This window comes from Gadus morhua, chromosome 4, assembly GCF_902167405.1.
Source record: "Gadus morhua chromosome 4, gadMor3.0, whole genome shotgun sequence".
Lineage (NCBI taxonomy): Eukaryota > Metazoa > Chordata > Actinopteri > Gadiformes > Gadidae > Gadus > Gadus morhua.
The window spans coordinates 11,611,593-11,637,915 of record NC_044051.1 but is presented as its reverse complement, the minus strand read 5'-3'; the positions used below and the strand labels follow the sequence as shown (position 1 = coordinate 11,637,915).

Sequence of the window (26,323 nt, the reverse complement as noted above, 5' to 3'; positions counted from 1 at the left end):
TTTCTGTTCTTATTCATCTGTCTGTGTGCATGCACTTCACTTTTTGTTCATACGTGTGTGTGTGTGTGTGTGTGTGTGTGTGTGTGTGTGTGTGTGTGTGTGTGTGTGTGTGTGTGTGTGTGTGTGTGTGTGTGTGTGTGTGTGTGTGTGTGTGTATTTTTTGATGGTGGTATAGCTTCTGCCTGTTTATAGGAAGCATTGCTGGTTGGACGGCGTGCAGACACCACAACTCTTTCCGCTGGCTGACATTGATGGTAGAGTTTCATTTTGGGGTTCTGGGTCAACGCCTCTAGAAGCATGCAACAACAAACAACACAAGCTCTGATAGTCTTTCTTATGCTTCAATTGTCAAGTGCTTTTCAATTACGACTGATGACCAGTATGCTCCTCAACTAGCTCGCAGAGTGACAACATACCAATGCCAAAGACTCAGAGCAGTTACTAATCCATGTCCCTTTTTGTAGATGATCACCAGTCGCCTTAAACCTACCCAGTTCCCGACCCCACAACATTAACGTTAATGGTCAAAATTAATGCTGTCTCTAGTTTATTAAGTATTGAAACTAGCTTAGCAGCTTCACGAACTTCACGAAATTCAGCCGTGGTGCAGAATTACAGCCACTACGAGCCAGTCGCACATTGAGCTTTCCCCAAACGCCCCGTTTCGGTGTCTGTAGCTTTAATGCAAATGAGGAGGAGAGAGATGGGTCAAGGTGGTGGGTGGGGGTGTGGCCCTGAGCAGCTTGCGGCCACAGTACCATGCGATCTGTTTACAGTGGATGTATCGCAATGGCGAGGCGCACACAGCCTTTGGCCGTGTTCTGTAAATATTCAACAACGCTCCGGCTGCTCCGGCGGGAGTCCTGGAGCTCTATATCTAAATAATATCATATTAAACATAGATATCTACAGTGATGTTGATAGGTTTTCAATGTAGTGAGTCCCCGGGACCCACAGGTGGCGAGTTGGGTGGGTCCCTGAGAAATTCAATGGGTCCCGAGTCGACTCCCCAGTTTAAAAAATGTGTTTCTTTTTTATTATTATTCTATTTCTTAAATTAAATTAATAGTGTTAAACTCCTTGATGGTGGTATGATATGGTTAGAGCTGGAGTACTCAACCGTTCATGTTTAACACTAGAAACGCCGGGCATTTTTACTTACTCCTAGCGCCGCAAGAGGGGTCAAATGACCCCTAAGTCATTTTAATGAGAGGCTGTGCATTTGCACATAATGATCACTAGGTGGCGCCAATGAGCTATTACCGCGCGAGCGCCACATTTTTGTGTGTGTGTGTCACAAGCCTAGTCCTCACGATTTTGTCATAAATGTACATATATTCAATCAGAAGGATTGCAAAAAAATCCTGTTTGATTTGCTCATTCGACACGAATGAGCACAGCATCGAGCAGTGGAAACGTGGGTTTATTTACTATGAAGTTCGTATTTTTAATTGTTGAAATGAAATCAGCGGTGACGAGCTAGTTGTTTTGGTAGCGGCTAAATTAGCATGTCGCGATACTTTGTACAGGGGATCACGTCTGCGCCAAGTAAATGCGCAGAGGGTTGAAACAGCGCTTGTCCGATCTGCTCACAAGAAGGTTTCTTTGGCCAGTTACTGTGATTAAACACGAGTTGTTTAATGTTCACAATGTATCGTTTTTCATGGGGAAAATCAGATGCGTCCCCGGGACGCATGGATAGTGAGTTTAGTGCGTCCTTTCAGATTTTAATGCGTCAGGGACGCAGGACGCGTACCTAGCAACATCACTGTATCTATATCATATAATATATATTGTCCCGGCCAAAAGCTGTGTGAGCCTCCAGAAGATATTATGAATCTCAAACGACTGCGTCGGGTTCTTCGACTTCTCTGGTTCTTCCAATCAATCTGAAATAGACTGAACCACGACATGGAGGAGAAAGGAATTGTTGCCCGCGATTCTTGACCGCAGTCATCTCCCGCTGGAGCCTCGCTGCCGAGGGACCACCGCCATGGCGGCGGGCAGCGCTAAGGCACCACTACCACCTGCAGCGGGCAGCGCCAAGGCGGGGGTCCCTCGGCAGCGGGCAGCGGGAAGCGGGGCTCAAGCGGGAGACATTCGCGGGGAACAATCCCTTTCTCCTCCATGTCGTGGTTCATGTACTTCAGGGAGTCAAAGCCAAAGTTCCTTTCCTCCAATTCCATCCCAACCATGGCTGTGATAACCCCCACTGCGAGTCTCGTTGTGGAAATACCAGAGACGAGAGTCCGACGTGTTATGCGCCATAACACCAACAGCAGAACGGTTATCCAAATAACAAAGAAGTGTACAACACTTGTCAAGGAGCTCTACATCTAAATGATATCATATAATACATAGATATCTATATCATATAATACATATTATCACGGCCAAAAGCTGTCTGCGCCTCCAGACGATATTATGAATCACAAACGACTGCGTCGGGTTCTCCGACGTCTCTGGTTCTTCCACTTCCGCATCAATCTGAAGTAGACTGAACCGCGGGCAGCCGGCGGCAGACTTATTTAGATTTTTTGGGTTTGGGCGAGTTGGAGCATTTATTACTTGTGTTCAATTAACAGAATCACAGTAAGCCTTTAAGTCATTTGAATCATCTTTTATCCAGAATAATTTCTTTGTGATTTACAATATCTGCAAGCACAGCTGAGAGTGATGATAAAGTATCTTTAAGAGTTGACGCGCACCTTTGCACCTGTGCACACTGATAACTCAATGCACACCTGTTGTGCAGCCTGACCAAGCCCCAGAGTCCAACCTGACTCAGCCAGGTGGGGCTCCTTAAACCAGCCATCATCCAAACACACTCCCACAGAGGGCTTCAAGGGCATAACTTCAGCTGTAGCCTTACAGGAAGTGATGCAATTGGTTGGTTGGATTGTGGTCAGAAGATTAAAAAACAATCTATATACAGGGGTATAAATAACTAATATTACTAAGATTCTTAAATTTGACGGCTCTAGCCATACACGAAGTGACACACAATGCATCATTTTAGAACAGGCGGAAATGATGAATGAGCATTTATTTTATTTATGAAATGACTTCAATTATATTTTGTTTGTATAAGGTTAGTTAAACCTCCACTGATTAACCTGAGTTGGGCCCTTGCAGAATGTCGTTGTTTTGCTTGGCAGAAAACCACAAGGGTTATTTTAGACCCTTATTAAAAAGATTCAAAACATTATCATCAAGTGTTCTATTCATTTCTTCAGTGTGTAATTTTAGACTCCCTGGAAAATGCTACTATTCGTTTATAACGAAGGAGCCCAAATGAAGATAATCTTGTCACGCCACCACGCTCTATATATACCACTTTGGTGCACCTATAAAATGGAAATGGCCTGAACATGCTTAGAATAAATTGACGAGAAGTAGACCGGAAAACCACAACAGCATCCTGTAGCTTAAAAAACACTTTGCTTCAGTCTATAGAAACTTATTTTTTATCACAAAGTTGCAAACACTGTCATCTTGGCTTAAAGTTTAAAATAAATAAATAAATCTTGGAGAATTTGGAGCTCCAAGAGATACGTTCTTAGAGAAAAAAAAGGTTAAAGAAAAGACGTACACCAACATCAAGCGTTGTCAAAACGCCCGTCACACTTACTCAAGCTAGGGTGTGCAGACTAAAGAAATGACCCTTTGAATTAGAAGATCTCTTGTATTTTACAACAGCCCTAATGTAACAACTTTATTAGGGCTAAGACAGGATTATATTGCCACACGCTATTTTCATCATTGAAAACTAAAGATATGTCAACATGAATGATATAACTGTTCCCTTCAAGGCTTCCAGGCAAAAAACAGTTTCATACCAAGCATCGTTAGTCAGTTTCTCAAGCGGCTCTCAAGCACACACACGAACACAATCAAAGAAGAGGAGGTTTCGTCTGCTGCTTGTGAGGAATCTCAGACACACACAGAGGCCCTGACATCGTGGCGGTCAAAACGGTGACGATGTCATGTCCCTGTGCCTCAGTACATCTCCATCTGGTAGTGAACACGGTTAGTGTTCTGGTAGCATTTTACAATAAGGGAACATTAATTAACTATTAATAACCATAGGTGATTGCAGTTATATAAATAATTATATTGCATTAGCATAGTAGTTTAAATCTTGTTTTTGCAGGGAATTTCCCTATTGTCATTACAATTTAAGTTCTCCTTCATGGAAATCTTTTAGCTAATGTTAATCTACTATTTCTTTCATCGAACAAAACCAGAAATCTTCTCTCCAGCTCTCTACGGGGATGTACATTGACACACGCTTATGCCCTTAAACTTAGGGCAAAAGCGCCCGCAATGAACGTCCCCAAAATTAGGGTGCAATGTGATCATTTAGGGCCTAAATGATCACATTGCAGCCTGCTTTGCGGTTTACCTTCTTGCTCAATAATGGACCATTATGATTTTTTATATAGTTAGAACCACTCTTAGCATCCAAGTGATTGCATTATTTGTTGAAAAACACAGGTTGAATGAATCTCATCGTTTCCTTTAACACTATATTTAGAGATTATATAATGTATAAATTAAGACCTCAGTTACCATGAACACCATTAGTAAACATGAACACAGTTAGTAAATGATTGCTAGATTAGTTAACTGTTAAATAACTTTGAGTTAATTCATATTACTGCAATAGCTAATGTAAACTGATGGTTAATTAATGGAGCCTTATTATAAAATGATACCTGTCTTTTTTTTGTAATGATGTGTTCTTAGGTATTAAAGGGGCCGCCAACATCCTACTTGTAAGACAAGGAGTAGAGACTGCCAAGCAAACATTGAAACCTACGCAGAATAGCTTTACCCAGTTCAAGATCATAACCTGATACACACAGAGGCCTTTGTACATTACCCTTCACTCAACCCTACTACATAGTAAACTATGAACAGCAAACGATTTCTAATAATGTAGCAAATAAACGTAGCAAAAAAACATATTTTTGGATTTATACTATTGACAAACAATATGCAAACAGTGTATGGTATTTAAAAAATATGTCAAAACAAGTTATATTTTATCACATGTTTGCACTCTCTTGAGACTGATATAGCTATACTATATAATATATACATATAACTAAACTATATATTCTTCCTCCCCTTGACAGCATAAAGATGAGGTCATATTGAGGAAGTAGAGCCCTGTATTGGTATTAAAGACTGGGTCATGGTCACATCCTCTTAGTATTGATGGCTGAGTAGGTGCTGAACTCTGAGGGTTGGACTCTCTTCTTTTTAGGTCTCTGAGAACGTAGAGGGATATCCAGTGTAGCGTAACACAGGCCAACTTCATCCTGAGAGAGACATATAACCATCAATACCACTGATACATCATTACCCTACTTCACTCTCTGCTACACCATTACATCATCAACATACTGTACACTCTACTGTAACCTACGTCATCAACATAATGTACACTTTGATAAACCATTACATCATCAACACGCATCATAGTATTATATCATCAACATACTGTACACTCTACTGTAACCTACGTCATCAACATAATGTACACTTTGATAAACCATCACATCATGAACACACATCATAGTATTACATCATCAACATACTGTACACTCTACTGTAACCCTACGTCATCAACATAATGTACACTTTGTAGAGCACTTCTCTTCCTGCGGCTAATAGCACCTGACTATCGCTGAACATTGGGTCCATTGATGTTCATTCAGCCTTCAGTAAACATCTTTGTACAGCGCTCAACCATAACCTGTAAATGTACTCCATACTGTCCTCTACCATTACATCACAAATGTACCTAAGTATATGAACTATACGTTACCTGGTTCCTGATCGATGTTACATCTCTACTGCTGGGTGATGTCTGAGCAACATGGAGGTCTTCATCTTAAAGAAACACAAACAGTCATCATAAGGCCACAAACCAGCAAAGGGAGACAGTTGCTGCTTCTACGGAAGACAATATGTAGCGTAGGTGTTCTCAAGATGCAGAAGAGGCCAGTTAACAGAGATATATACGCTACCTTTCCTTCTGCAGCGGAGGTAGACGACCAAGGATGAGAGGAGGGAGAGGAGAAGAGCAGAGGACGGACATAGAATGACCAGCAGCATCCAGCACTGTCCACAGTCTGGAGCAGCAGAGTCCCCAACACCTGCAGGAAAGGCATCAATTTCCATATATAAATATATATTTTCGGAGACTAAATGAAATAAAAACACAACCTTCTTACAATCAACTGCTGTATTGTCATCACAGATAACTAAACGTACATTTAGAATGTAATAGAACAGCCAATTAATCAATCAATCAATGAGGCATATTAAACGAATCGATAGGTTCTCTCCATCATCAAAAACAAAAACATCCAAATAACACTAATGTCATACTTACCAAGTAAAATCCTTGTGGTTGAATTTCCATATGTGTAGACAAATTTGATTAATCCTGTATCCAGAGGAAGTTTTTCTCGAGTTCCGCAGTAGTATAGTCCCAGGTGAGTTTCACTGATGTTGTTAATCAGTAAATCATACGAGCTCGTAGATATGTTCCATTTAAAATTATAATGTAAATATTTTCTTTTATATGAGTAATGAATTTCCGTTTTAGGATTGGCTTCAACGGTTTCCAATACAAATGTTGGCTGATTTTCATGAGAACAATTTCTGAACCAAATGATATAAACACCAGTTGAGGAATTACAGTCACAGTATAGAGTAACGTTTTCTCCTGGTCTCACAATCAGCTCCAATACTGGGTTAGAGAGTACGTTCTGAAAGGACAAAACAGCACCTGAATGAAAAATAGATTCAGAATATGAAGAAACACACAGGAACATGATGCAACATATGAAGTCCTGTGATGCTAAAACCCCACATACAAATTACACAGTTTGTTGTTCAACAACAAATATGTTGTAGCCTACGCTACAACGTATACAACTCATGTATTTTTAAAATAGAAATAATAAAAATATTACTTTACCCAAGATATCGCGTAGAAATATATACATCCATTTCATGGTGATGATCCGTTGAGGAGTAAAGACATTTGATACCTTTCTGACGCCCATTAGACTGAAGGTGGAAGGATGAAAAAGAACTTGCGGCTGACATTGCGGAAAATGTTGTGGTTGTTTCTCTCAGTGTACCAGGAGAAGTTTGATTGTCAGAACATGTTTTCATGGGCTGAGACGATTTTAGGCTCAATCTATTATTAGATTAAACACAACATTAATTTGAATTGAAATATACACAAAAATATATTCTTAGAGTTGGGGGCCAAAGAGGGAACCAAACCCCTACACTAAGTCAGTTTTGGCAAGGTGGGAAACTGGAATTACGTAAGATTGTGGTGGCTCACCAACTACAGGCTGAAACATTGCGGTAAATTCTTGATCCTGAGTGTGAAAATGTAGTCACCCATACTGTTCAATTGAGTGTGTGCATCAACATTACATTTTGTCTTTTCTTGTTGATATGTTAATATGCATACAAATGTCTATGGTTATATAGGTGTTGTGTGTGTGTGTGTGTGCGTGCGTGCGTGCGTGCGTGCGTGCGTGCGTGCGTGCGTGCGTGCGTGCGTGCGTGCGTGCGTGCGTGTGTGTGTGTGTGTGTGCGTGTGTGTGTGTGCGTGTGTGTCCGGTGTGTGTGTGTGTATGTGTGTGTGTGTGTGTGTGTGTGTGTGTGGGGGGGTGCATTGCCAGTTGGACAGCGTGCAGAAGCCACAAATGTTTCCGCTGGCTGTTAGTGGTAGAGTTACATTTTGGGGGTTCTGGGTAAAAGCCTGTAGAAGAAGGCCAACAAACAATACTCTGTTCTTCCTGTCTGATAGTCAGGAAACCATCCAAGGCCCCTATTCTTCTGTTTGCCATAAAGCTGCGAACCAACATTAACCAACCAGCTTCTGGTGAAAGGTAACTAATCAGAAGCTTAGGATAAACATTGATTGAGCAGAAGTACATTTCAATAATTAAAGAGATGTGACATTTGACTGCTAGTTTGTGATAAGTATGAGACACTGCGATATTTGTGGGGTACATTGTGGCAACCCGTCTCTGGCACAGCGCCCCTGGAGGCCAAGGGGGCAGGTTGTGGAGGCGGTGTACCACCGATACTCCACAGAGGGCGCCAGTAAGAACGTTGGGGCCAATTAATGAAATGCGGAGCACCTGAGGAGCAGGTGTGGAAGCATGCTTTAAAAAGCATGCTTCCACACTCATTCAGGGCTCTCCTGGTTCGCGTGTGCGGAGAGACCAGTCTCGTGGGTGATGGGATTCCACCCGGAGGAAAGAGACTGTTGATTCCTCCAAAGCTGAGTGTTTTGGTTTGCTTTGTTAGATTTATCATTTATGAATGAATAAAAGTGCCAATTTGGCTTCGAGTAAGCTCCAGTTGGTGTGCTTATTGGAAGGAGGCGGGTCGCTCACCAAGCCGGGTTGCCACAACATACAGAATGTTTGTTGAAACAAAGAAGGCAAGTCTTTTCCTATTTTCGATTTTTTAATTGATTGAATTCTGACGTGTTATTATCATTAGTGTTGGTATTAGTATTAGTAGCGTCATCATTCACATTAGTTAAAAAAACACAAGTAGTTTGCTGTGACAGAAGATACTTTTCTTTTTCTTCAAAGGGGCCCTACTTTACCACCAGGTGTGTCTGTGAATGGTCATTTCAACTGGTTTCAAAACCTCCACTGCCCTATGACTTATTGGGAGTGGCCAGCTATATGTATGCTGGATCGATCAGTCTATCCAGCAAACATCCTGACCTCTTGTGGTAAGATGCAGTGATACAACGGCCTCACAGACACACTCAGGGCCTGATGCTGTGTGGGGTTTGTTAGAACATCAGAACAACATTGTCAGAACATCAACGCCCCCTTCTTGGTCAAAAAGAAGTGCTTAAACTTGGCAAGTGGCATTTTTAAAATCTAGTGGCACCATGCCTTAAGGGTGGTGCCTCAAATCATGTAAAAGAGAAAAAGAAGAAGATTGTGATTGATTTTCCTTACTTCCCAAAAGAGCGAAGCACAGTAGAGAAAGAGATCTGTGGCTTCAGGCTGTCCGCAGAGAGAGTTTGAGAGAAATAACCTTCCTGGAGTGTGGCTTCAATACTTCCTGGTTCCAATCAGGAACCAAAGATGCCTGTGGGGAAGACAGATGAAAACAAGACAAACCCACAAACACAAGCGCCACTCGTAACCCAGAGCACATCAGAGTTATTCACTCTGTTTCCATGTTCTCCATGACGAGCATTTCGGTCCGGACGATAACACGATCCAGCCCTTATCAGGGACTTTGAGCGTCTCCATCCGGCTCGGGTGGCGTCTCCAGGGGCGTCGGCAGCTGGGGTGCAACCATGGGAACAAGCTAAATAACAACTAATATCAACTGAGACTGTCTTAGATTCTGCCCGACCCAGAAAGCCTTGAGCTCTTTTAAAAAAAAGCACACTGACCAGAGCCCTGCCAGAACACGTGTTCATCTTGGAGTTGCCTTTCAAAGATGGAGGTAGTTTAGAGAACGGCAAACAATCAATCAATTGCACTTGCACTCATATTTGTTCAGTGCCCTCAACATGGCAACCCGCGTGAGTTTGGGGTCTTTCTCCAATTTTGTGAATTTGGACTAACGTACCCATTTTATACGCTTGGTTTAGAGATTAAATAATGTTGCTTTAAGTAATCATAGCAAGATGACAAAAAAGTCCTTCACCTGGTTCAAAGCATTAAAATTAGAGCTGTATTGAAATTGTTATTGGTTTGCATGCTTGTGCTTTTGCAAAGTTACAAAGTCACAAAAGCAAATTGAATTGAATATTCTGCAATTATTCAACAAATTTAAACAAAGTAAACTGACAATGATGCACATTCCCCAGGTCCTTCAAAACCCTTGTCCTGCGTTTTAACACAACTTGTGGATGGGCACATTTTATTCATGAGAAACCTTGTAGTTCCAAAGTTGCATAATGCAAGTTTATTGTTACTCTCAGTGCCTATGTATATGTGGATATTGTTTGACATATTTTGGGCCTAGTGTAAGAAAAAGAGATTGATTAAGATCAAAATAGCAGCAACTTAGCCCTTTTGTTTTTTTCATATCTTGACTCTGTACCAACTCCTGCCGCTAAAGACCCCAGAGTTGATCAGACAACACCTGACTCAAGAAAGAGAACACAGGACATCAGGTTCCAGAACCGCTTCTACCAGTTGCTAATTTTCCCCTCCTTAACTTCCTAGTGTTTGTTTTTTTAACTTCATACATGTGAGAACCATCCATGGTAAGAAGCTATAGCTATATTGACACGAGTTAATTCAGACAATCGCTTCATCAAAACAGAATCCTGCAGGGGCATCAGCTTTCTTTGTTGTTGAACCGAGGCAGATGGAGAAATATCAAACTGTCTCTTTCATGATGAAGATGGCCTGTGTACCACGACACTGGATATCCATCTACCTTCACAGAGACCTACAATTTTGTGAGTCCAACCCTCAGAACTGACATCAATACTAAGAGGATGTGAGGAAGGCGGAGCTCCGACCAACAACCCAATGGTTCTTGTTGGCCAGCCCACACCTCGATGAAAAAAGGATTGAACACGCTAACAATAAACTGATGAGAATCAAACAGGAAAACCACGATAGCATCCTGTAGCTGATCAACGCAAACCTCTGGTCTCATGTTGTAGTCATAGCAACATGATCTTGATTGAGTAGTTTTATTAAATTGTCAATCAGTTAATATGTTTTCTTTTGTAGGGTTTTATTCATTTATTTATGAACATACAGTGTATATTCAGAGCTGTCAGTTAAACGCGTTATTAACGGCGTTAACGCAAACCAATTTTAACGGCGTTACATTTTTTATCGCGCGATTAACGTAATTATTATATTTTTTTAAAAAAAACTTTTTTTTTTTTTTTTCTTTGGCTCAAAACAAAGAAGCAGTAGCCTGACTGCTATGTTCAAATGACATTTGTTCAAAGCAGTCGTTTAATTGCACTATAGGCTCTTTTTTTGTATCGTCCTGTTTTTATGCCAATGTTGTTATCAATAAAAAATCATTTGCACAAGGCAAGCCGATGCCCTTCACCATGTTGATAAGAGAATTAAAATGAGAAGAATTATGGGACAAAAAAATCAAGGGATATTTAGCATAGAAAAATAATTTGTGATTAATTGCGATTAATCGTGAGCTGTCAAGCGATTAAAATATTTAATCGTGATTAATCGCATTAATGTCATAACTATGACATTAATGCGATTAATCACGATTAAATATTTTAATCGCTTGACAGCTCTAATATTCATGCATATCGCGATTGAGAAATAATCGATCCCAAAGGTTTTTCTTAGGAGAGTATTAGTCGGACAGTAATGGACTTAATAGGAGGCATATGACCTGAAAATAAATATGATTAACTCTTTCTGTATCTCTGTAATGTACCTCTAAAAGAATAACCTATTATTTTTACTGACTAATTAAGAAGGAAAGCGAGTACTAAAAAAAAATGTAACACTCTTTGGACTTTATTTCTTTCAAAAATAAAAGAACAAGACTGGTTACTTTAGGGACTACAATGAAATACAAATGCATTTTTACATTTTTTTGGTCGCATTAATTGCATTAATACTGTGCACTAAATAAGGTCATTCCAATGTGTGCATGCGTGTGTGTTTGTTTGTCTGACTTTGTGTTTTTATGCGAGTGTGACGTGAGTGGGCTGTCTGTGTTGTGTGTGTTGTGGCGGGAGGAACCATAACCAATACGCCTCTCAAAGCCCACTCGTACTGCGGGCTAAGAAGCTGTGAGATCCTTTGTGCTGTGGAGTTTCCAACACAGCATAAAACACACGGCTGTAGTTTTCATCCTGCGTGTGAGAGACAGACACAACGTGACATTAGGACAGTGCAACGACTGAGCACACTTCTTAATAAAACAGTGTGTTAACATCATTTAATGTAAGTGGTGTACTATCAGATACCTCATCTTGCAGCGTTAAAGGTCTGGTTTCCTGAGAGATGGCAGGGTGTTTTCTTGCACGAACTGAAACAGAAGCTGAGCTAGAATAAAAGAGACAACGCAATCAAATGAAGTGCAGAAAGACTTCCAGTGACATAAAGCACATGATGTCCTACCCATGTGACTGCAGAGGAAGTAGAGGAACACAGAGAGGAGAGCAGAGGACGGGCACAGGGTGACCAGCAGCATCCAGCACTGTCCACAGTCTGGAGAAGCAGGGTCTCCAGCACCGGCATCTAAAGGGATATCTAAGGACACATAATATATTTTTATTTTTTTTGATAATATTCTTACCTTTCAACAATCTTGGTTCATAGAAGTTAAGTTTGTTCGACCATTGTTCAGGATATAACTCCTGAATGCTCCTGCCCACTAGGTGACTATTAAAGATGGGAAGGACTTTGGCAGTACACACTATACGACCGGTCTTGACAATCAGTGGTGGTCTACGCTATCGGGTCATTTGTTTCCTCCCGTTGTCTGTTCCCACCGTCATCACCGATTTCAGACTCAGCCCCCTCTACACGACGCAGTCAGGCCCGATAATACTAAACTGGTTTGAAAAGACTTTGCCCTCCTACCCCTAAGGGGGGCAGCACATTTACGTGTCTTAGACCCCGCACACTAAACAACCATCAGAGCCGACCTCAGCCCTGGTCGCTCCCGCCTCTCCCCGTCGGTGAACTCATTATCATGGGTAAGTCACCTCGTGGGAAAGGGCCTAAAGCTTTGGTTGAAGAATGCTGGCTGATTTATTTTAAAGTTTTCATGAATTATTACATTTTAATATTGGATATAATAGAGGAACATTTTAATTAATTAAACAATACAATAATGAATCAATGCACTCTCTAGCCTCTACAATTGTTCTGACCTTTATCTTAAAAGTGCAGGACGATCGTAGGGATTGTAAATGTAATTGTAATGGTGGAGATGGTAGCGGCACTAATGCCTCCAATCAGCACATCCTGCCCATCTTTAAAAAGTGCTTGACTTGGAACACATTTGCATAAGATCCCGACATATGATAATATATTGAATTCATATTAATGAATTTGACAACAAAAATAGTCAACTTACCAAACAAAATCCTTGTGACTATTTTACCATATGTGTAGATATATTCTCCCTTGTTTCCTTTTTCCCTGTTCAGTTCTTCAGTTCCACAGTAGTAGAGACCAAGGTGAGAATCAGTGATGTTCTTAATCAGTAAGTCGTATGAGTTTGACAAAATGTTCGGCATCATATTTAAATGGAAGAAATTTCCTCCATCCTTGCCATAATTAAAAATGCCTTGATCTCTTTCCTTCCAATTCAGAGATAGTGTTGGCTGATTTTCATGAGAACAGTTCCTGTACCAAACAAGATTTACAGCAGGTGTGAGTTTACAGTCACAGTATAGAGTAACGTTTTGTCCTGGTCTCACGGTCAGCTCCACTACTGGGTTAGAGAGTACGTCCTGACAGGACACAACAGCACCTGAATGAAAAATACTTTCAATTAGTATTTAGATCAAATGTGCAGCAACATGGAGCAACATATGATGATATATAAATGTGATTTTAAAACACCAAATACCCATCATACCTTACACAGGACATCATATACAACTCATGTATTATTGAAATAGAAATTTTAACGTAAATATTTTACCCAAGATGACGGGAAGAAAGGCATACGTCCAGCTCATCATGATGATCTGTGGAGGAGTGAAGACATTTGATACTTTCATCACACCCATTTGACTGAAGGCGGAAGGATTAAAAATGACTTGTGATTGGTTGGCCTTGTGGAAAATGTTGCGGTTATTTCTATATGCGTATCAGGCGAGGTGATATGACCTGAGTTTCATTACATTTCCATATAAGATTAAACTAATTTTTTATTGTCATGGATGTACACACACAATTTCAGTTGGCATCAAGCAAGATAGAGCAAACTTGTTCGGAATACATTTTGCTTTAATAAATTATTCATATATTTTATATTACAATACAAATACAAATAAAATATGTCAGAAAACATGTAAACATTTTTGTTTGGTAATTATTCAACTATTCTTTTTCTAGCAATAAGTTTTCTTAATCACCAATGATCAGAGGGAATCAAACCTAGTTTTGGCAAAGTGAAAACCTGGGATAAATAAGTGGCTCCTGAACTGGCTGACACATTGCAGTAAACCATGGACCCTAAGTGTCATACATTCTTAAAATAAACTAAGGCTTTTGTAAATTCACAGGAACCCTTTGTCCATTGTTATTTTTATCTCTTTTGCGTCCCTCCTTTGTGGTTCAACTGAGTGTGGGTATGAACTCAATATTTTTTCTGTTCTTATTCATCTGTCTGTGTGCATGCACTTCACTTTTTGTTCATACTTGTGTGTGTGTGTGTGTGTGTGTGTGTGTGTCTGTCTGTCTGTCTGTCTGTCTGTCTGTCTGTCTGTCTGTCTGTCTGTCTGTCTGTCTGTCTGTCTGTCTGTCTGTCTGTCTGTCTGTCTGTCTGTCTGCGTGCGTGCGTGCGTGCGTGCGTGCGTGCGTGCGTGCGTGCGTGCGTGCGTGCGTGCGTGCGTGCGTGCGTGTGTTTGTGTGTGTTTTCTGATGGTGGTATAGCTTCTGCCTGTTTATAGGAAGCATTGCTGGTTGGACGGCGTGCAGACACCACAACTCTTTCCGCTGGCTGACATTGATGGTAGAGTTTCATTTTGGGGTTTCTGGGTAAACGCCTTTAGAAGCATGCAATAACAAACAACAGAAGCTCTGATAGTCTTATGCTGCTACTGTTAAGTGCTCTTCAATTACGACTTATGACCAGTATGCTCCTCAACTGGCCTCACAGAGTGACAAAACACCAGTGCCAAAGACTCCGAGCAGTTGCTGAATCCATGTCCCTTTTTTGTAGATGATCATCAGTCGCCTTAAACCTACCAGGTTCCTGGACCCACAACTTATTCATTAATAGTCAACATTAATGCTGTCTCTAGTTTATTACGTTTTGACGTTCAGATGCTATTTAGCCCAAAGTATCTCTTATTGCCCTGTAATTGTCATTAGGAGCTTTTGTGGAGTCGGCCCTACAACTCCACCTAGCGCTGAACAGGATTTTAGAGTCTGGCTTATGAAATTGGCGCTGTTATGAATATTGTGTTCCAGCAAGGGGTTGAGGCTCTGGTAAATGTAAACAGAGTCTATAGACGTTATAAAAAAGAGTCAACCTCCTCACAGCAATTATCAATTTAACGAATGTGCCCCATGGATTGATGGATTTAATAGGCAAAATATAACCTGAAAACACGTCAACATCCTGCATCACACTTTTCTTTTGCTGAGTCAAGCAAAAATATGAAACACATTATTATGCCACATTATTTGGACTTTATTTATTCATTCATACATTTGATCAAAAATGCAATTTCAAATACATTTTATCCACAGGCAATTTCAATACATACAAACATGTGTGTTTGTGTCTGCGACTGTGTGTTTTTGTGTTGTTGTTGGGGAGTCTATGTGTTTGCGTTGGGCTGTATGCTTTTTTTGTGGGAGGAACCCTAACCAAACCGCCTCTCAAAGCCCACTCGTACTGCGGGCGGAGAAGCTGTGAGATCATTTGTGATGTGGAGTTTTCAACACAGCATAAACAGGAAGAGGAGGTAGAGGAACAAAGAGAGGAGGGCTTTATTCTTTACATAAATAATATATGTATGCATTATTCGGATATGAATAAATAAATAAAAACTGGCCATTAGTTGTATATATAACTAAACTATATATTCTTCGTCCTCTTGACGGCACAAAGATGAGGTCATATTGAGGAAGTAGAGCCCTGTATTGGTATTAAAGACTGGGTCATGGTCACATCCTCTTAGTATTGATGGCTGAGTAGGTGCTGAACTCTGAGGGTTGGACTCTCTTCTTTTTAGGTCTCTGAGAACGTAGAGGGATATCCAGTGTAGCGTAACACAGGCCAACTTCATCCTGAGAGGGACATATAACCATCAATACCACTGATACATCATTACCCTACTTCACTCTCTGCTACACCATTACATCATCAACATACTGTACACTCTACTGTAACCTACGTCATCAACATAATGTACACTCTACTGTAACCTACGTCATCAACATAATGTACACTTTGAAAAACCATCACATCACCAACACGCATCATAGTATTACATCATCAACATAATAGTTGGTTTCCCGTCTCAAATCAAACTATTGAACACTGCTAAAGTGTGTCCCTTGTTAGACCCTTATGAGGCGACTCTACAGGAAGAAGCTACTTCCTGTAGAGCACTTCTCTTCCTGCGTCTAATAAGACCTGACTATCGCTGAACATTGGGTCCATTGATGTTAATTCAGCCTTCAGTAAACATCTTTGTACAGCGCTCAACCACAACCTGTATATGTACTCCATACTGTCCTCTACCATTACATCACAAATGTACCTAAGTATATGAACTATACGTTACCTGGTTCCTGATTGATGTTACATCTCTACTGCTGGGTGTTGTCTGAGCAACATGGAGGTCTTCATCTTAAAGAAACACAAACAGTCATCATAAGGCCAAAAAACCAGCAAAGGGAGACAGCTGCTTTTACGAAAGACAATATGTAGCGTAGGTGTTCTCAAGATGCAGAAGAGGCCAGTTAACAGAGATGTATACGCAACCTTTCCTTCTGCAGCGGAGGTAGACGACCAAGGATGAGAGGAGGGAGAGGAGAAGAGCAGAGGAGGGACACAGGATGACCAGCAGCAGCCAGCACTGTCCACAGCCTGGAGCAGCAGGGTCTACAGCACCGGCATCTAAAGGGATATCTAAGGACACATAATGTTGTTCAAATTCAGCTGTGCTAGTTCTTACATTTTTACAATCTTGGTTCATAGAAGTTAAGTTTGTTCGACCACTGTCCAGGATATAACTCCTGAATGCTCCTGCCCACTAGGTGACTATTAAAGATGGGAAGGACTTTGGCAGTACACACTATACGACTGGTCTTGACAATCAGTGGTGGTCTACGCTATCGGGTCATTTGTTTCCTCCCGTTGTCTGTTCCCACCGTCATCGCCGATTTCAGTCTCAGTCCCCTCTACACGACGCAGTCAGGCCCCATAATACTAAACTGGTTTGAAAATACTTTGCCCTCCTACCTCTAAGGGGGGCAGCACATTTACGTGTCTCTAGAGCCCGCACACTAAACAACCATCAGAGCCGACCTCAGCCCTGGTCGCTCCCCCCTCTCCCCGTCGGTGAACTCATTATCGTGGGTAAGTCGCCTCGTGGGAAAGGGCCGAAAGCTTTTGCTGAAGGATGCTGGCTGATTTATTATGATGTTTTCATGAATGAATTAATTTAAATATTGGATAAAATAGAGGAACATTTTAATTAATTAAACATTAAATGAATCAGTACGCTCTCTAGCCTCTACAATTGTTCTGAACTTTACCTTAAAAGATGATCGTAGGGATTGTAAATGTAATTGTAATGGTGGAGATGGTAGCGGCACAAATGCCTCCAATCAGCAATTCCTGCCCATCTTTAAAAAGTGCTTGACTTGGAACACATTTGCATATTATCCTGACATATGATAATAATTTGAATTCACATTAATGAATTTGACCAAAAAAATTGTCAACTTACCAAACAAAATCCTTGTGATTATTTTACCATATGTGTCGATATATTTTGTCTTGTTTCCTTTTTTCCCACTCTGTTTTTCAGTTCCACAGTAGTAGAGACCAAGGTGAGAATCAGTTATGTTCTTAATCAGTAAGTCGTATGAGTTTGATGAAGCGTTCCACAGAATATTTAAATGGAAAAAGTTTCTTCCATTCTCTTCATATTCAAAAAGGCCTTCATCTCTGTCCTTCCAATTCAGAGATAGTGTTGGCTGATATTCATGAGAACAGTTCCTGTACCAAACAAGATTTACATTAGTTGTGAGTTTACAGTCACAGTATAGAGTAACGTTTTCTCCTGGTCTCACGGTCAGCTCCTCCACTACTGGGTTAGAGAGTACGTCCTGACAGGACACAACAGCACCTGAACGAAAAATACTTTCAATTATTATTAAGATCAAATGTGCAGCAACATGGAGCAACATATGATGATATATAAATGTGATTTTAAATCACCAAATACCCATCATACCTTACACAGGACATCATATGCAACTCATGCATTATTGAAATAGAAATTTTAACGTAAATATTTTACCCAAGATGACGGGAAGAAAGACATACGTCCAGCTCATCATGATGATCTGTTGAGGAGTGAAGACATTTGATACTTTCATCACACCCATTTGACTGAAGGCGGAAGGATTAAAAATGACTTGTGATTGGTTGGCCTTATGGAAAATGTTGCGGTTATTTCTATATGCGTATCAGGCGAGGTGATACGACCTGAGTTTTGTTACATTTCCATGTTAGATTAAACTTTTTTTTTTTTTTTCCTTTTATTGTCAAGGGTGCACACACAGAAATTTGGCATCAAACAATATAGAGAAAGCTTCTTTTATTTTACATTACAATACAAATATAAATAACAATATGGCAGAAAACATGTTAACATTTTTGTTTGGTAATTATTCAACAATATTTTTTCTAGCATTAAGTTTTCTTAATAACCAATGATACAGAAATCTTGTTTTAGCATTAATTGAGTTCATTTTTTCATCCACAACCATCTGACAAACCATGTTTTCATATATTAATAGCATTTGGCGGCATCATAGGGAATCAAACCTAACTTTTGGCAAGGTGAAAACCTGGGATAAATAAGTGGCTCATGAACTGGCTGACAAATTGCAGTAAACCATGGATCCTAAGTGTCATACTTTCTTAAAATAAATTAAGGCATTTGTAAATTCACAGGAACCCTTTGTCCATGGTTAGTTATATCTCTTCTTCATCTCTCCTATGTGGTTCAACTGAGTTTGGGTATGAACTCAATATTTTTTCTGTTCTTATTCATCTGTCTGTGTGCATGCACTTCACTTTTTGTTCATACGTGTGTGTGTGTGTGTGTGTGTGTGTGTGTGTGTGTGTGTGTGTGTGTGTGTGTGTGTGTGTGTGTGTGTGTGTGTGTGTGTGTGTGTGTGTGTGTGTGTGTGTGTGTTTTCTGATGGTGGTATAGCTTCTGCCTGTTTATAGGAAGCATTGCTGGTTGGACGGCGTGCAGACACCACAACTCTTTCCGCTGGCTGACATTGACGGTAGAGTTTCATTTTCGGGTTTCTGGGTAAACGCCTTTAGAAGCATGCAATAACAAACATCACAAGCTCTGATTGTCTTATGCTGCTACTGTTAAGTGCTCTTCAATTACGACTTATGACCAGTATGCTCCTCAACTGGTCTCACAGAGTGACAAAACACCAGTGCCAAAGACTCCGAGCAGTTGCTAAATCCATGTCCCTTTTTTGTAGTAGATGATCATCAGTCGCCTTAAACCTACCAGGTTCCTGGACCCACAACTTAGTCATTAATGGTCAACATTAATGCTGTCTCTATTTTATTACGTTTTGATGTTCCGATGCTATTTTGCCCAAAGTATCTCTTATTGCCCTGTAATTGTCATTAGGAGCTTTTGTGGAGTCGGTCCTACAACTCCATCTAGCGCTGAACAGGATTTTAGAGTCTGGCTTATGAAATTGGCGCTGTTATGAATATTGTGTTCCAGCAAGGGGTTGAGGTCCTGGTAAATGTAAACAGAGTCTATAGACGTTATAAAAAAGAGTCAACCTCCTCACAGCAATCATCAATTTAACGAATGTGCCGCATGGATTGATTGATTTAATAGGCAAAATATAACCTGAAAACACGTCAACATCCTGCATCACACTTTTCTTTTGCTGAGTCAAACAAAAATATGAAACACATTATTATGCCACATTATTTGGACTTTATTTATTCATTCATACATTTGATCAAAAATGCAATTTCAAAAATACATTTTATCCACAGGCAATTTCAATACATAATTGCATGTGTGTTTGTGTCTGCGACTGTGTGTTTTTGTGTTGTTGTTGGGGAGTCTATGCGTGTGCGTTGGGCTGTATGCTTTTTTTGTGGGAGGAACCCTAACCAAACCGCCTCTCAAAGCCCACTCGTACTGCGGGCGGAGAAGCTCTGAGATCATTTGTGATGTGGAGTTTTCAACACAGCATGAACAGGAAGAGGAAGTAGAGGAACAAAGAGAGGAGGGCTTTATTCTTCATATAAATAATATATGGATGCATGAATATGAATAAATAAATAAAAACTGGCCATTAGTTGTATATATAACTAAAGTATATATTCTTCGTCCTCTTGACAGCACAAAGATGAGGTCATATTGAGGAAGTAGAGCCCTGTATTGGTATTAAAGACTTGGTCATGGTCACATCCTCTTAGTATTGATGGCTGAGTATGTGCTGAACTCTGAAGGTTGGACTCTCTTCTTTTTAGGTCTCTGAGAACGTAGAGGGATATCCAGTGTAGCGTAACACAGGCCAACTTCATCCTGAGAGAGACATATAACCATCAATACAACTGATACATCATTACCCTACTTCACTCTCTGCTACACCATTACATCTTCAACATACTGTACACTCTACTGCAACCTATGTCATCAACATAATGTACACTTTGATAAACCATTACATCATGAACACACATCATAGTATTACATTATCAACATAATGGTTGGTTTCCCTTCTCAAATCAAACTATTGAACACTGCTAAAGTGTGTCCCTTGTTAGACCCTTATGAGGCGACTCTACGGGAAGAAGCTACTTCCTGTAGAGCACTTCTCTTCCTGCGTCTAATAGCACCTGACTATCACTGAACATTGGGTCCATTGATGTTCATTCAGCCTTCAGTAAACATCTTTGTACAGCGCTCCACCACAACCTGTAAATGTACTCCATACTGTCCTCTACCATTACATCACAAATGTACCTAAGTATATGAACTATACGTTACCTGGTTCCTGATTGATGTTACATCTCTACTGCTGGGTGATGTCTGAGCAACATGGAGGTCTTCATCTTAAAGAAACACAAACAGTCATCATAAGGCCACAAAACCAGCAAAGGGAGACAGTGGCTGCTGCTACGGAAGACAATATGTAGCGTAGGTGTTCTCAAGATGCAGAAGAGGCCAGTTAACAGAGATATATACGCTACCTTTCCTTCTGCAGCGGAGGTAGACGACCAAGGATGAGAGGAGGGAGAGGAGAAGAGCAGAGGACGGACATAGGATGACTAGAAGCATCCAGCACTGTCCACAGTCTGGAGCAGCAGGGTCTACAGCACCGGCATCTAAAGGGATATCTAAGGACACATAATGTTGTTCAAATTCAGCTGTGCTAGTTCTTACATTTTTACAATCTTGGTTCATAGAAGTTAAGTTTGTTCGACCACTGTTCAGGATATAACTGCTGAATGCTCCTGCCCACTAGGTGACTATTAAAGATGGGAAGGACTTTGGCAGTACACACTATACGACCGGTCTTGACAATCAGTGGTGGTTTACGCTATCGGGTCATTTGTTTCCTCCTTTTGTCTGTTCCCGCCGTTATCGCCGATTTCAGTCTCAGTCCCCTCTACACGACGCAGTCAGGCCCCATAATACTAAACTGGTTTGAAAAGACTTTGCCCTCCTACCCCTAAGGGGGGCAGCACATTTACGTGTCTTAGACCCCGCACACTAAACAACCATCAGAGCCGACCTCAGCCCTGGTCGCTCCCCCCTCTCCCCGTCGGTGAACTCATTATCGTGGGTAAGTCGCCTCGTGGGAAAGGGCCGAAAGCTTTGGTTGAGGAATGCTGGCTTCTTTATTTTGATATTTTCATGAATTAATACATTTTAATATTGGATATAATAGAGGAACATTTTAATTAATTAAACAATACAATAATGAATCAATACACTCTCTAGCCTCTACAATTGTTCTGACCTTTATCTTAAAAGTGCAGGATGATCGTAGGGATTGTAAATGTAATTGTAATGGTGGAGATGGTAGCGGCACAAGTGCCTCCAATCAGCACATCCTGCCCATCTCTAAAAAGTGCTTGACTTGGAACACATTTGCATAAGATCCCGACATATGATAATATATTGAATTCATATTAATGAATTTGACAACAAAAATAGTCAACTTACCTGACAAAATCCTTGTGATTATTTTACCATATGTGTAGATAGATTTTTTCTTGTTTCCTTTTTCCCCGTTCAGTCTTTCAGTTCCACAGTAGTAGAGACCAAGGTGAGAATCAGTAATGTTCTTAATCAATAAGTCGTATGAGTTTGACGAATCGTTCATCATCATATTTAAATGGAAGAAATTTCCTCCATCCCCGCCATAACCAAAAATGTCTTGATCTCTGTCCTTCCAATTCAGAGATAGTGTTGGCTGATTTTCATGAGAACAGTTCCTGTACCAAACAATATTTACATTAGTTGTTTGGTTACAGTCACAGTATAGAGTAACGTTTTCCCCTGGTCTCACGGTCAGCTCCACTACTGGGTTAGAGAGTACGTCCTGACAGGACACAACAGCACCTGAACGAAAAATACTTTCAATTAGTATTAAGATCAAATGTGCAACATGGAGGAACAGATGATGATATATAAATGTGATTTTAAAACACCAAATAGCCATCAATCCTTACACAGGACATCATATACAACTCATCTATTATTGTAATTGAAATTTTAACATAAATATTTTACCCAAGATGACGGGAAGAAAGACATACGTCCAGCTCATCATGATGATCTGTGGTGGAGTGAAGACATTTGATACTTTCATCGCACCCATTTCACTGAAGGCGGAAGGATTAAAAATGACTTGTGATTGGTTGGCCTTGTGGAAAATGTTGCGGTTATTTCTATATGCGTATCAGGCGAGGTGATATGACCTGAGTTTTGTTACATTTCCATGTTAGATTAAACATTTTTTTTTTTTTTCCTTTTATTGTCAAGGGTGCACACACAGAAATTTGGCATCAAACAAGATAGAGAAAGCTTCTTTTATTTTACATTACAATATAAATATAAATACAAATATGGCAGAAAACATGTTAACATATTTTTTTGGTAATTATTCAACAATATTTTGTCTAGCATTAAGTTTTCTTAGTAACCAATGATACAGAAATCTTGTTTTAGTATTAATTGATTTCATTTTTTCATCCACAACCATCTGACAAACCATGTTTTCATATATTAATAGCATTTGGCGGCATCATAGGGAATGAAACCTAACTTTTGGCAAGGTGAAAACCTGGGAAAAATAAGTGGCTCATGAACTGGCTGACACATTGCAGTAAAACATGGATCCTAAATGTCATACATTCTTAAAATAAATTAAGGCATTTGTAAATTCACAGGAACCCTTTGTCCATGGTTAGTTGTATCTCTTCTTCATCTCTCCTATGACGTTCAACTGAGTTTGGGTATGAACTCAATATTTTTTCTGTTCTTATTCATCTGTCTGTGTGCATGCACTTCACTTTTTGTTCATACGTGTGTGTGTGTGTGTGTGTGTGTGTGTGTGTGTGTGTGTGTGTGTGTGTGTGTGTGTGTGTGTGTGTGTGTGTGTGTGTGTGTGTGTGTGTGTGTGTGTGTGTGTGTGTGTGTGTGTGTGTGTGTGTGTTTTCTGATCGTGGTATAGCTTCTGCCTGTTTATAGGAAGCATTGCTGGTTGGACGGCGTGCAGACACCACAACTCTTTCCGCTGGCTGACATTGATGGTAGAGTTTCATTTTGGGGTTTCTGGGTAAACGCTTTTAGAAGCATGCAATAACAAACAACAGAAGCTCTGATAGTCTTATGCTGCTACTGTTAAGTGCTCTTCAATTACGACTTATGACCAGTATGCTCCTCAACTGGTCTCACAGAGTGACAAAGCACCAGTGCCAAAGACTCCGAGCAGTTGCTAAATCCATGTCCCTTTTTTGTAGACCATCAGTCGCCTTAAACCTACCAGGTTCCTGGACCCACAACTTATTCATTAATGGTCAACATTAATGCCGTCTCTAGTTTATTACGTTTTGGTGTTCAGACGCTATTTTGCCCAAAGTATCCCTTATTGCCCTGCAATTGTCATTAGGAGCTTTTGTGGAGTCGGCCCTACAACTCCACCTAGCGCTGAACAGGATTTTAGAGTCTGGCTTATGAAATTGGCGCTGTTATGAATTTTGTGTTCCAGCAAGGGGTTGAGGCGCTGGTAAATGTAAACAGAGTCTATAGACGTTATAAAAAAGAGTCAACCTCCTCACAGCAATTATCAATTTAACGAATGTGCCCCATGGATTGATGGATTTAATAGGCAAAATATAACCTGAAAACACGTCAAACTCCTGCATCACACTTTTCTTTTGCTGAGTCAAACAAAAATATGAAACACATTATTATGCCACATTATTTGGACTTTATTTATTCATTCATACATTTGATCAAAAATGCAATTTCAAAAATACATTTTATCCAGAGGCAATTTCAATACACACAAACATGTGTGTTTGTGTCTGCGACTGTGTGTTTTTGTGTTGTTGTTGGGGAGTCTATGTGTTTGCGTTGGGCTGTATGCTTTTTTTGTGGGAGGAACCCTAACCAAACCGCCTCTCAAAGCCCACTCGTACTGCGGGCGGAGAAGCTCTGAGATCATTTGTGAAGTGGAGTTTTCAACACAGCATAAACAGGAAGAGGAAGTAGAGGAACAAAGAGAGGAGGGCTTTATTCTTTGTATAAATAATGTATGCATGCATGAATATGAATAAATAAATAAAAACTGGCCATTAGTTTTATATATAACTAAACTATATATTCTTCGTCCTCTTGACAGCAGAAAGATGTGGTAATATTGAGGAAGTAGAGCCCTGTATTGGCATTAAAGACTTGGTCATGGTCACATCCTCTTAGTATTGATGGCTGAGTAGGTGCTGAACTCTGAGGGTTGGACTCTCTTCTTTTTAGGTCTCTGAGAACGTAGAGGGATATCCAGTGTAGCGTAACACAGGCCAACTTCATCCTGAGAGAGACATATAACCATCAATACCACTAATACGTCATTACCCTACTTTACTCTCTGCTACACCATTACATCATCAACATACTGTACACTCTACTGTAACCTTATGTCATCAACAAAATGTACACTTTGATAAACCATTACATCATCAACACACATCATAGTATTACATCATTAACATAATGGTTGGTTTCCCTTCTCAAATCAAACTATTGAACACTGCTAAAGTGTGTCCCTTGTTAGTCCCTTATGAGGCGACTCTACAAGTAGAAGCTACTTCCTGTAGAGCACTTCTCTTCCTGCGTCTAATAGCACCTGACTATCACTGAACATTGAGTCCATTGATGTTCATTCAGCCTTCAGTAAACATCTTTGTACAGCGCTCCACCACAACCTGTAAATGTACTCCATACTGTCCTCTACCATTGCATCACAAATGTACCTAAGTATATGAACTATACGTTACCTGGTTCCTGATTGATGTTACATCTCTACTGCTGGGTGAGGTCTGAGCAACATGGAGGTCTTCATCTTAAAGAAACACAAACAGTCATCATAAGGCCACAAAACCAGCAAAGGGAGACAGTGGCTGTTTCTACGGAAGACAATGTGTAGCGTAGGTGTTCTCAAGATACAGAAGATGCCAGTCAACAGAGATATATACTCTACCTTTCCTTCTGCAGCGGAGGTAGACGACCAAGGATGAGAGGAGGGAGAGGAGAAGAGCAGAGGAGGGACACAGGATGACCAGCAGCATCCAGCACTGTCCACAGTCTGGAGCAGCAGGGCCTACAGCACCGGCATCTAAAGGGATATCTAAGGACACATAATGTTGTTCAAATTCAGCTGTGCTAGTTCTTACCTTTCTACAATCTTGGTTCATAGAAGTTAAGTTTGTTCGACCACTGTTCAGGATATAACCGCTGAATGCTCCTGCCCACTTGGTGACTATTAAAGATGGGAAGGACTTTGGCAGTACACACGATACGACCGGTCTTGACAATCAGTGGTGGACTACGCTATCGGGTCATTTGTTTCCTCCCGTTGTCTGTTCCCACCGTCATCGCCGATTTCAGTCTCAGTCCCCTCTACACGACGCAGTCAGGCCCGATAATACTAAACTGGTTTGAAAAGACTTTGCCCTCCTACCCCTAAGGGGGGCAGCACATTTACGTGTCTTAGACCCCGCACACTAAACAACCATCAGAGCCGACCTCAGCCCTGGTCGCTCCCCCCTCTCCCCGTCGGTGAACTCATTA

The 26,323-nt window shown here is 40.6% G+C and overlaps 3 protein-coding genes and 1 long non-coding RNA gene across 5 annotated transcripts in view; all 4 read right to left on the bottom strand.

Moving 5' to 3' along the window:
- Positions 1 to 18,365, bottom strand: part of LOC115541674 (uncharacterized) — a 49,327-nt gene extending 30,962 nt beyond the window's left edge. Inside the window, exons 1-5 of the mRNA XM_030353511.1 lie at positions 18,260 to 18,365; positions 17,684 to 18,085; positions 16,714 to 16,860; positions 16,514 to 16,578; positions 15,696 to 16,013 (exon numbers count right to left, since the gene is read on the bottom strand). Coding sequence (XP_030209371.1) covers positions 15,891 to 16,013; positions 16,514 to 16,578; positions 16,714 to 16,860; positions 17,684 to 18,085; positions 18,260 to 18,347 — 825 coding nt within the window. The 5' untranslated portion in view covers positions 18,348 to 18,365 and the 3' untranslated portion in view covers positions 15,696 to 15,890. Of the gene's footprint in view, positions 16,014 to 16,513; positions 16,579 to 16,713; positions 16,861 to 17,683; positions 18,086 to 18,259 lie in introns of the transcript that reaches the window.
- LOC115541685 (uncharacterized) lies at positions 5,850 to 6,995 on the bottom strand. The gene is made up of 3 exons (XR_003976417.1): positions 6,407 to 6,995; positions 6,039 to 6,167; positions 5,850 to 5,901 (listed from the first exon to the last, which is right to left on the bottom strand). It is a non-coding gene; the product is annotated as an uncharacterized LOC115541685 (long non-coding RNA).
- A 1,553-nt stretch (positions 18,366 to 19,918) lies between the features above and the next one.
- Positions 19,919 to 22,832, bottom strand: LOC115541683 (uncharacterized). Its single transcript, XM_030353529.1, has 5 exons — positions 22,763 to 22,832; positions 22,193 to 22,591; positions 21,214 to 21,360; positions 21,011 to 21,075; positions 19,919 to 20,545 (listed from the first exon to the last, which is right to left on the bottom strand). Exons 1-5 carry the CDS (start codon positions 22,800 to 22,802, stop codon positions 20,423 to 20,425), a joined length of 774 nt encoding a protein of 257 aa, XP_030209389.1. The 5' UTR covers positions 22,803 to 22,832; the 3' UTR covers positions 19,919 to 20,422.
- Positions 22,833 to 24,530: 1,698 nt separating this feature from the next.
- LOC115541679 (uncharacterized) overlaps positions 24,531 to 26,323 on the bottom strand; it is a 21,397-nt gene continuing 19,604 nt past the window's right edge. Inside the window, exons 3-5 of one of the 2 annotated variants that reach the window (XM_030353524.1) lie at positions 25,734 to 25,853; positions 25,531 to 25,595; positions 24,531 to 25,064 (exon numbers count right to left, since the gene is read on the bottom strand). In XM_030353524.1, coding sequence (XP_030209384.1) covers positions 24,942 to 25,064; positions 25,531 to 25,595; positions 25,734 to 25,853 — 308 coding nt within the window. In that variant the 3' untranslated portion in view covers positions 24,531 to 24,941. Of the gene's footprint in view, positions 25,065 to 25,530; positions 25,596 to 25,733; positions 25,881 to 26,323 lie in introns of both variants that reach the window. The other variant, XM_030353522.1, reaches the window with a different exon arrangement.